Raw genomic sequence first — 12,151 nt, forward strand, 5'->3', positions numbered from 1 at the left:
CAATGTTGATATTGGCACACACACAGATAGACAGGAATGATTGCTCATTTCAAAATTTATCAATCCGACATAACTCATAATCAAACTCCAAAGGAGAATGCTTAAAACTGTTCCTGTTTAAAATTCACAATCGCATTTAACTTGCCTAATTTCAACCCACACACTTCTGGAGCTCAGTACAAAAAACACTTTTGGTCTATATTTAAAATAACGTGTCACTTGCCAAACTATTCAAATATCTAATTTAAAAATATACTCTGCCAAAATTACAGTTTTGATATAAACTCCAGATTCATTACTTGCACAATTAACTTGGGGTCTCTTTCCCCCTACACCACATATACAACACACACACACACACACACACACACACACCATAAATGCTAGAAAACAGCCTAGAAAATACAGTCTGAGAACAGAATAGAAAACATACTTACTATGTCAGGGTAAATAAACCTGATTAGTTAATGGAAAACAATTATTTTAGAATTTGTAGTTTTCTTTAAAAGTAAAATTTAGGTATCTCTTAAAGACACACAAGGTCCACCTGTCTTGCATACGGCATTTGCTAAAATAGACACAATTCTTCAGCTGTGTCATGGTGGCCAAATGGCATAAATTCTTCAGATGCCAAACTTGGCTAAAATAGCAACAGTAAATCTCACTGAACTGAGTGAAGGGAGGAAGAGAAGAGAGAAGAGAAAGTGCAATATATTAAAAAAGGTCCAGTTTTTTCATGTTGCTTTATGACCTAAGGGAAAATTTAAAACTCTCCTCAAGCTGCAACTGCAAAAAGGAAATCGATTTGTTTAGAAAACAAAAACAAAAACAAAAAAACACCCAGTAATTTACACAACTGGGGCTGAGGCTTTTTGCCTTTATATCACAGTGTCCCTTCTGTCACCACATCAGCTTTGGGCCACACAAATTTTACTAAATGCACTTGGTGGTTGTGTCTAAAAATGTGATCATTCAAGAAATGTACAAGGAAAAGAAGGTGGAAAAGCAAAATAACAAGTAGACTATGTAACAAAATTTAAAATGATGTCAGGTTAAAAAAGAACATCCAATTATTAACATACATATTTTCACTTTTGTGCAATATTCAAAGGATTTTTTCAATTTTTGAATTTAACTTGCTTTTGAAAAATGACTTTACTGAAATATAATTCATATGCCCATTTACTGGAATAAAATCTGTATGCCCATTTAAAGTATATAACTTTGGACACCTGGATGGCTCAGTCGGTTGAGCGTCCCAGTCTTGGTTTTGGCTCAGGTCATGATCTCATGAGTTGTGGGATCGAGCCCCACATCAGGCTCCATGCTCCATGGGATGTCTGCTTGAGATTCTCCCTCTCCCTCTGTCCTGCCCCCACCCCCAAGTGTGCTCACTCATTCTCTTTCTCTCTCCCCAACAAATAAATAAATCTTTTTAAAAAAATAAAGTGTGTAACTCAAAGATTTCTAGTTGAGTTGTATAACCACCACCTCAATCAATTTTTCATCACCCAAAAAAAGAACGCTCTTTTTTGTTAGCAGCAACTCTTTATTTCTCCCAAACCACTAAGGAAACCACTAATCTACTTTCTATCTGTATAGATTTGCCTATTTTGGACATTTTTATATAAATGGACTCATACAATACATGGTCTTTTGTGACTGGCTTCTTTCACTCCGCATAATATTTTCAGAGTTTGTCCATGCTGTCATAGGCATCCGTATGTCATTCCTTTTTACAGACAAATAATATTTACAGCCATAATCTCCCCCTAAGCACAACTTCAACTGCATCCAATACAGTTTTGACATGTATTGTCATTGTCATTGATCTCAAAGCACTTTCTGAGTTCCTTTGTAATTTTTTCTTTGACCCATTGATTATCTAGGTGTATATTAATTTTCATGTATTTATGAATTCCCCAAATTTCTTTTGTTATTGACATCTAATTGAATTCCATTGTCATCAGAGAACATAACTAGAATGACTTCAAACTTTTCAAGCTTGATGAGGCTGGTTGAATGTCCTAAGCATGTGGTCCATCCCAGAGATGGCTCCACATGCTCTGAAGGAGAAGGTGCATTCTGCCACTGTGTTATAGGGTCTTCCTGTGTTACGCTAGTGTTTTATAGATGTCTGTTAAGTCTGTTTGGTATATAGTGTTGTTCGGGTCTTACATTTTCTTGATCTTCTGACTAATTGTTCTATGTGCTTTGTGAGGAGGGATATTGAAATCTCCACCTGTTGTTGAATTTTCTATTCCTCTCTTCAGTTCTACCCATTTTTGCCTCATATAATTTGGGGCTATGTTATTTTATTTTTAATTATAAAACTTTTTCTCACTTGGTAATATTTCTTTGCCTAAATTCTTATGAGGTAATTTTCAGGAAGTCTTGTAAGAGACTCTGAGATGACAACTATTTTTAAGGGTCCATCCCCTGATGGGGATTTTATTGACATATCTTCAAGCTCACTACAACATTTTACATATATTAACAGGTTTAACCCTCCTAACAAGTTTTGTTTGCATTTAACAGTTGAGGAAAGTGAATCAGAGAAGTTAGATTGCCTAAACGCATACAGCAGGTGGCTCCATTGCCTCTGATTCTGACCATTCGCCCCATTCCCTCCCTCCGCCCCATTCCCAGAATGCTGCAGTCTCTCCACCGGCGAGAACCTGGGAAGCAACTTCTCTGGAGGATATCACCAATCCCAGAGAAAAGATCCAAAGATACTGATAGGGAGGCTCTCTAAAGAAATGACTGAGCCAGATCACCTTACAGTAAAGTCCAATCAACAAGTTCTACCCCTTACTTAAAGTTTTGGGTGCCTGGGTGGCTCAGAGGGTTGAAGCCTCTGCCTTCAGCTCAGGTCATGATCTCAGGGTCCTGGGATCGAGTCCTGCATTGGGCTCTCTGCTCAGCAGGGAGCCCGCTTCCTCCTGTCTCTGCCTGCCTGTCTGACTACTTGTGATCTCTGTCTGTCAAATAAATAAATAAAATCTTCCAAAAAAAAAAAAAAAGTCTCAATCAACTTCTGGTCACACAGTGGAGGATCACAAGACATCTAGGGAAAGTCTCTGAAATGAAAGACAGAGACTAAAACACAGGAAAAAGCAACTTGGAGGAGTGATTATTCAAAGATGTAAAAACTTAAAAGACAATGTTATGTTTTGAGAAATAAAATACAGGCTACAAAATGGCCAGAGTATGAAAAGAGCTCTTGCGAATTCCAGCCTGATGGTAGAAATAGTAGCTCTTGTCCATAGAAGAGCTGGAAAATAAAGTTGAAATGAAGCAAAAAGATTAAGATGAAAAATAGAAGAAAAACAATAGAAAAACTAGACAACCAGTATAGGAAGTCCAACATCCAAACAGGAGTAGTTCCTGAAAGAGAGATCAGAAAGAGGATGGAATTACAAATGAAATAATATTAAAACATTTTTCAGGGGCGAAGGGTACAAATTTCTAGTTTGAAGGAATCCGTTATGGAACCAGCTGAGTAAATGAAAATACATTCACACTAAGGCATATCATTACAGATTTTCAGAATACTGGCGATATAGTGAAGTTTCTTTCAGTAGTTTAAATATTTTTAACCTATTCTCTTACCAATTGTGTGGTCTTTGAGGAGAAGTCCACTGTAGGCCCTAGCATTGTTCCCCAACATGTACAGTCCCCCCAAGTCCTCCCTTCTTTCAAAGTTTTCTCTTTGTCTTTGATTTTCAGCAGTTTGAAAGGATTTACCCAGGTATAGATTTTTGGTATTTATCCTGCTTAGATTATCAAGCTTCCTGGATCTGTGGTTTGGTATCTGTCATTAATTTTGGAAAATTCTCAACTGTTTCTTTATTTCTTTGGCTCCATTCTCTCTTCTCTTCTGGCATTCTAAGTATGTGTATGTTATACTGTTTGAAATGTGCCACAGGTCTTAGGTATTCTGTGCTTTCTCATTCTGTTTTCTGTTTGATTTTCCATTTAGAAGTTTTTATTGACATATCTTCAAGCTCACTAATTCTTTCCTTAGACCATGTTTGGTCTGCTAATGAGCCTATCAAAGGCATCTTTCATTTCTGTTGCAACATTTTTAATTTCTAGGATTTCCTTTTGATTCCTCATTAGATTTTTTCCATCTCTCTGTTTACATCGCCAATCAGTTATTGTTCTTTTTTTCATTAAAGTCCATAACATATTAATCATATTTATGTTAAATTCCTTGATTGGGAATTCCAAAATTTATGTCCTATTGGCCTGATGCTTGGTTGTTCTCTTCAGACTGTTTTTTTCTTGCCTCTTAGCATGTCATATAATCTTTTACTGAAAGCTACATGGGATGCATTATGTAATAGAAACTAAGATAAGATGCTTTTTGGTGTGAGGTTTATGTGACTCTGGGTAGGAGTTGGGCTGCATTTAATGTTTGCTGTAGCTGTAGGTTCTGGAAGCTTCAAATTCCTCTTGTGGCCTTATTTTTAACTCTCCATTGTCTTTGAGTTTCCCTAATAAGTTCTTATTAAATAGAATCTGCACCTTACAGCTCTCTTTCAGCTGCAATCCACTATTATTATACTGAAGCTGTGGTGATGTGGTGGTAGGATATGAGGGGAAGCATCCATAACCTGAAGATGAAATCTCAGTCTTCCTTTCAGTGGGCCTGTATCCCTGGGCTGTGGTCTCAAGTGTTTCCTAGCATTCCTGTTTCCTCAGAAATATGTTTCTCCCTCCTCTTCCCCAGCAACCCCTCCTCTAGCCTTGGTTGAGGTAGGGATGCAGCAGGAGGCTGACGGGTTTAGGTAACTTCCTTCTGCCCTGGGGTGAGATAAGTCTCTGATAAACTCCTATCTCCTGGAAAACAGCCCTTTTTCATGCAGAGCACTCTAGATGTATTTCAAAATGGTTTCTTTTACTTTCCTCCCTGCCAGAGACACAGGAGAATTTTTCTTGGCTCTCCACCACAAGAACTGGGTGGGGGTTCTTAGAGGTACAACCCCTGAAAGTGTGGAGACCCTCCCTAAGACCGTGAGTACCCAGGAATTTCTCTTACGTTAGTCAGCCTCCACGTTTGTCAAAATTGCCATTTAAGTGTCCTACCAGTTTCTGGGTGGTAGGTAAATTGATTTCAGCTGTGATTTTCTGTATTTTTTGTCTCTTCAAATTTCAATGTGGCAGTTTGCTCTATGTCCTTGATTCTCTGACAGGTCCAAGAAAAGTTATTGATTTTCACTTTGTTTAGTTTTTTTCCTTTTTTCCCCCAAGATTTTATTAATTTATTTGTCAGAGGAAGAGAGAAAGCCATGAGCAGGGAGGAGGGGCAGAGGGAGAAGGAGAAGCAGGCTTCCCGCTGAGCAGGGAGCCTGATGCAGGGCTTGACCCCAGGACCCCAGAAACACAACCTAAGCCTAAGGCAGATGCTTAACCAACTAAGCCACCCAGGTACCCCAGCTTTTTTCTTATAAGGATGGGAGTGATGAATTATAAGCTCTTTACATGTTAGGGTTGCAACCAGAGTTGAAAAATTTCTAAAAGCTTCTAGAAAAGAGGAAAAATAGTCACATAGGAAGATCAGGAGCCAAAATGACATCAGTGTTTCTCACAGCAATGCTCGATGCTTGGCAATAATAGGGATATGCCTTCAAAAATCCTGAAGGAAAATATCTAACCTAAAATTCTATATTTTGCCAAACTGTCAATTGAGCATGAGCATAGAATAAAAATATTTTTAGACATACAGCTACTCAAATCTTTCCCTTCATCACCCCACCCTTTCTCTGGGAAGCTGCTATGCTTAGAATAGTGAAATAAAACAAGAAAGACCAGCAGCCAATGTTGAAAAAATGAGTTCCTGATAAAAAATACAACCAGGCATCACCGGTTGGAATGCTGAGCATACCCCTCTCCAAAATCCTCCAACCAGGACAGTCTCTGTGGCTATGAGTCTTAGCTACAACCTTGGTGGTCTGACATGTCCAAGTATACCCTTTTCCTGCCCTTGGCTTTGCCTTTACACCTGAGAAAGCACCATTTGTCAAATAAAGTATAAAGAGAAAGAGGGGAAAAATAAAAAGAAAAAAGAAAACATGGGTACTGCAGTCTTTTCATAGTCTTCTGGAACTTTTAAACTTTTTAGACTATATGCATATAAAACTTACTAAAATTAAAAAAATACTTAAATGTAAGAAGATGAATTCTAACTGTAGACTGAGAATTATTTGGTGACAACATTAGCTGAAATCACCTCAATTAATTCCAATTTGGAATGTTTGGTGTTTACCTGATGGAGTGAGCATAAAAAGAGGCAAAGAGTTTTAATACAAATTTTCTTTTATTTTTGTATTGCAAGTGATGAATACTTATAAACTAACCTTTTTAAAGTTGACCATAAAAGGCACTACATAAATGGTTACACTGTGGCATCACCAATATAACACCTTTTGGAAAATAGAAACAAATAAGTGAGGTCATTGTGAGAATAGGTGCTTCTGGCTTGGTTAAAAAAAAAGTCTAGCGTCAATATCATAAGTAGATTCAAAAAGTGCTGTGTGTCAGACTTGGTGTGCTCTGGAAACCACGAAATGACTCTGGCCATGACAAAGGCATTGACAATAAAGATTCAAGTGAACAGCCTAAACAATATTGTTTCATGAAATGAGTGAGTAGTACAAAGAGGGCATTATTAATCTATTGTTTCATGTAACATACGGTTTTAAATTCATATGGGAACTAAATTAAATATTCTAAGTAAAATAAAATGAATTAGCTCTCAAACTGTTTCCCAGTAACATCTTTCATTTTCATTGAGGAGGTAGTAATAAATGAAAGCAAGAAACACCTGAGGGTCATTCCTCAAATGCTGAGGCCATGATTTCATATTTGTATCTCATGCCCAGCTCACTAAAGAAGTCCTTTGCCTTCCTCTCTGCCACATCACCCTGTTTTTCTTCCCTTCATGGCATTGACCACTAACCCCTATTTTCCTGTTTATTTGTTGGCTCGCATGCTTAAAGTCTACCTCCCTCATGAGACTGGAAGCCTGATGAAAGGAGGGACCTTGGTGTCTTACAACTGAATGTCTCCAGAAAGTTACCCCATCAGTGCCTCCCAGATCACAGGCATTCAGTCAATATTAAATCCATGAAGAGTGAATCATAAGCATCTGGTAGACCCAGTAGATTAGTTAATTCAATTTTCCTCACAAATTTGGGGTCATCTGATCACAGGGAGAAAAAGAGCCTTCTCTCCAAACAATTCTTGCAAGGAATAGAGTTAATGGTAATGACGGATGTTGAAATCTCCCTAGTCACTAAACAGAATCATAGCAGGGTTGTAGCTATTAGCAGCCTTGGTCCTGTGGGAAAATTCTCAAGACCTTATATAACCCTGTTAGTTACACAGAAATGTGGTTCACTAAGCAGCTACTGCATGAGGTTGGGCATAATAGAGAAACCAAAGGAAACATGATAATAAAAATGGTGTTATGTATTCAAAAGCACAATAACTGGTTTACTTGTTTAACTCAGTAGGACATTTTGTTCTATTATCCCTTTGAGGCCAGATTAATTCTCGTTTCACTTTACTTGAAACCCTTTGATGGCTCTGCAGGACTACAGAAAACACCAGAATCTTTAGCATGGAATATGAGTCCTTCCATAATCTGGCTGGTTTCCTCTCTCCCAGTATCTGGTTTCTCTTTCCCTAGCCACGGCTCCAGGGGAAGCAAACAGCTTCTAATTCCCTGAATAATCTGACCACTGTTTCATCTCTCATTGGCCCTCTCACCCTGCTCTCTCTGCTTGTGAAGCCCTCCTCTCCAGGCCCACTCAATGGTCTCTACTCATTAGTTAAGACTCTGTGGAAACTCCTTGAGCCCTCTCTTCCAGGAGAAGTAACCAATTCCTCCTTCAGGAGCAGCTTCTACTCTCACGTACAGCCCTCATATTGGGCCTGGCCCACAGTGGCTCCCAAAACTACATTTTCTGTTGCTCTTCCCATTATTTACTCCACACACACTGGAATCCTTGCAGTTCTTCAAAACCTTCATTCTCATTTTCCAGGAGTAAAAAATGATCTCCCAGGTATTCCTACGGTATGTTCCCAACTTCATCTGACTGCTCGAACATCTCCCCTTGTAGAAGTTGTCTTTCACCACTCTACAAAGAAGAATCTCTTCCCTTCCACTTTCTAAATACAACTACCTCCTTTCCAGCTCCTTACCTTACCTCATTTTTTCCTTGTAGTACTGATCTAAGATTATCTACTTAGTGATTATATGTCTTCCTTCTAGAATGTAAGCTCTGTGAGGATGGGTCTTTGTTTCGTTCACTGCTGTACATATTGGTGAATGAACGAATGACACCTGTGATATTTTACAATGTGAACTGGTTTGAGACCTGTCTTCCTTGCTGAACGGCAGGGGTTACAGCCAATTCCTCTTGGAAATTCCTCAGCTCCTTCCTGGCACAAAGGAACTTCTTATTCCTTGTATGACCAGATGATGTCAAGCATAAATTACCTGTAACAAGAGTTTCCAACAAAGGGACTCTGAACCCACATATACTACCTGAACTGTAGAATACAACCGTACCTCCACAATTCCCTTTATCTAAAATTCTTGGGACCAGATGTCTTTCAAACTTCAGAATTGCCCACCCCATGGTAGAGCCCTCAGTAGAGCCTGGGGCAGTACCCTGTAATCAAACACATTAGAAGCTTTGCACCAAAACATGCTAAGAGTCCTACAGAGTTTGATAAATAATGCTCAAGTCAGCTTTTTCTGTCAAGTGACGGTCAGGATACATTTTAAGAGTTTGGAATTTGGGAATTGTGCACACAGGGCTGTGGACATGTACTGGCACAGCAAGATCTGTATCTGTGCTGAAATAGGTTCCTACATTCTAGAAGGTTAGATACCACTGATTTCACATGTTAGTTTAAAACATCTGTTCTTCTTTTCCCGGTAGGTACCATTTACTCTTTGTCAGCCTTTGTGCTAGGCTCTTTAACTATGGAGGTGAAAACCGTTTGTCCTCTTTTATGAATAAGGAAGCTAAGGTTTAGAGAGAGGGTTAATGTGTTGTCCACACAGCTAGGCAAGGGCTGAGCAAGAGCCATACTGAAACTGTCTCACAATTAAAAGCCATACTCTGGACTACCTGACCATCTTGAATTTACACAGTGCAATATAAAAATTCTTTAGTCTCATCATGTTCCTTCTTAATGTTGAGTCAAAGCAAAGTCTCTATGATTCAAGTGAATGTAAAATTCCTCAGGCTACATGTTTCTCATTATAAAAAAAAAAAAAAAGGCTGGCTGTATATAGCCAACATTTACTGATATTTGTGTAGTGGAAGAATTTATTTTCTCAGCTAAACCAATGTCTTACACATTTGCAATGAAAGATCAAGTGGTTCCAGATAATTAAAATATTATATAATTACATTAACTTGCCCTGATTCCTTTTGCAGAACCATATCCAAGGTCTACTATTCCCTGACAGAGGAGTGTAGGACTGATAGACGGGAACACTCAAAAAAGGCACTAATGTCGATCATATGTACATTTTTACACTTATCTTTTTTCAAGAACATCTTAGCTGGTTGAATTTTCTTAAGCCAGGTGGAAGTTAATAAAATGTATTTGTGATGACCAAATTTTGAAAAGTTTTTTGAATTAGCAAATATAGTAATGACATACTGGCAATGAGTCAGCTGTATAAGAACAATAAAGCTATTGAAAAAAAAATCTCTGCATAGAGTTACAGCTTCAACTGAAGACACCCTTATGTGAAAGCCTCAAATTATGAAATGTAGTGTAGCAAAAATACAACACATTCATTTTATGGTACAAAAGCAGATAATATGGACATGAAGATTAAGAAATGAAAATAACATATACACTAAAAACATCACAACAGAAACAGGCTTTATTTCAACCGACAAGTGAAAACTTCAATTAACATCAAGTTCTTCAGGACTTGAAGATATGGCAATTAAAGATGGTGCTCAGGAGGCAGAAAAGGAAAGATTCATCATGGAGGAATTGCACTGCCTTCAAAAATCCCTTTCAACAATATGCTCAATTTAAAAGATTAATCAGTTCTAAATCATTAGACTTCATGCGTTTCAGTATTTGTACAAGACTCTCATTTGAAAGTTACCCATCAGTTCCAATGACATCTCTCAAAAAAGAAAAAAAAGATATGTATAGATAGATCAGTATCATGATTTTTTTTTAAATATTAGAAACTGGGATTGAAATACAGTTTTCAGTTTGAAATATTTCAAATGAAAAAATGTTATTATTTAAGATGCCTTGTTACAAAGCTCCTATGTACATACGTGTACAAAACAAATAGGTATTATTACCTGACACCTCAACCCGTGACTTCTCCCCCATCTCCCAATGTGAACAGTTAATCTACTGGGAGACTTTACCTGGGAAGTTCCAAAGTCCTGCATAAGGATTTGCTGCCACTCATAGGCTGGGCATGACCGAGGACATTTCATCAGAGAAACATTTCAATTTAATATAACCTAACAGAACATAAATCCAACAAAACATTGCATATTTGTAAGGGTTAAGACAAAATTGCGTGTCATTTTCAACTTTTGCCTGACTCATAAAATTCGTGAACACTTTCAGAGTTTTCTCATCAAGGGCACTTTTGAGAGCTTTTGATCTCGTGCTTAACTTCGTATGGAGTTAGTTGGTCAGCACCTTGATTGATATGAACAACTGGGTTAAAGAAAGGTATTGAGGAGGGGAGGGAGTCATCTGAGGACAGAAACAGGGGGAAGGACTTTCTTTCTCCATAAGACATTCCAACAGAAAAAAAAAAAAAACAAGACGAGAAAGGGTATATAAACAAACAAACAAAATCGTGTTCACAGTAAAACATGCCAGATTTGTAGTTTCATTTGAAACCAACAGCAGATCATGAAACGTCATGAAGAATATAAGTAAAGGTAGAATCTCCTAGAGTCATTACTAAATGAAGTTAAAATTACCACACTGATCAGTAAACCCCAGAAGAAAAATAAACAGCACTTACATTTCGGGTCCTTCTTATACATCATTCAACTTTCCAAGGTTAATGCATAAAATTCGTAGGTTTGGCCTCGCTGCACAAATGATTTTTTTTTTTTTTAAATACCGTATACAGAAAAAAACTCTTGTATTCCCCATTTTGAATCATCAGCTCAAAACCCAAGAGTAAAAGATCAGCTAGAAGGATTTTAAATTATTTACAAATCCAGCAGGTTCGTCTGCCGTAATGGCTTGGCTTCCGTCCCACAGCGGCATCTCCCTCCTCCGGCAGCAGCTCTGAGTTCTCTGTTCTCCCAGAAGGCTCTTCCACCCACCGGTCATCACTACTGGTCATCAGTCATCTTGAACAGTTCCAGCAGCGCCCCAACAGCTCCGAAATAACCCTACAAGAGCAATGGGAAAATGTGCCCGCGATGATCTCTAAACAGCCAAATGCCTACTGTGTTGAATACTTCTAGGAATGCTGCCCCCTAAGTAAGAAAAACTTAAAACCTGAACTCGACCATGCACCGTAGAATAATAGTCATTAATATTTATTAGATACACCTGTTTTTCTATCTTAATTACGTTAACCGATGTAAATAAAGCGCTAAGGGAAACATCTGGCACCCAGTCGGACTACACAAGGGCTGCTGCTGTTAGAATTACAATGACTGCATTTTAACCTGTGCCAGGGCAAAATTCATACTATGACTCCCATTTTACTGATGAGAAATGGAAGGTAATAAAGTGAATTTCCCTTTCTGGATCACACACTTGTGCCAGGGCTCAACCCCGAATCCGCTGGACTTCAAAGTTGTATGTCACAGGTGAGAACTCTTAAGCCCCCCTCAGCAGAGCTTGGAAAGGCAACTTAATCAACCAGGGCTGCCCTATGCTCGTCTGTAAAATAAGAGCCCATATTTCTCTGGAAGTGAAAGGAACCGAAAAATAAAATTTTTGGGGAGAACTTCGTTTCCGAAAGGTCTGAGACTCCACTCCTGTTGCCTGACTCAGGGTCACCAACCCAAATGGGTGGCGGCGTGCCAGGACCGGCAGTTATGTGACAGGATCTCTCTGCTTTGGCTGCTGCCAACTAACATTTATTGAGGCCTCATTAGATCCCAAC

General features: G+C 38.5%; 1 protein-coding gene across 3 annotated transcripts in view; it reads right to left on the reverse strand.

Annotated features, from left to right (window-relative positions):
- Window positions 1-9,901: 9,901 nt before the first annotated feature.
- PANK1 (pantothenate kinase 1) overlaps window positions 9,902-12,151 on the reverse strand; it is a 57,812-nt gene continuing 55,562 nt past the window's right edge. For all 3 annotated transcript variants that reach the window (XM_046027124.1, XM_046027123.1, XM_046027125.1), the window contains one exon: window positions 9,902-11,426. In XM_046027124.1, coding sequence (XP_045883080.1) covers window positions 11,367-11,426 — 60 coding nt within the window. In that variant the 3' untranslated portion in view covers window positions 9,902-11,366. The remainder of the gene's footprint in view (window positions 11,427-12,151) is intronic.

This window comes from Meles meles, chromosome 13 (assembly GCF_922984935.1).
Source record: "Meles meles chromosome 13, mMelMel3.1 paternal haplotype, whole genome shotgun sequence".
Classification (NCBI taxonomy): domain Eukaryota; kingdom Metazoa; phylum Chordata; class Mammalia; order Carnivora; family Mustelidae; genus Meles; species Meles meles.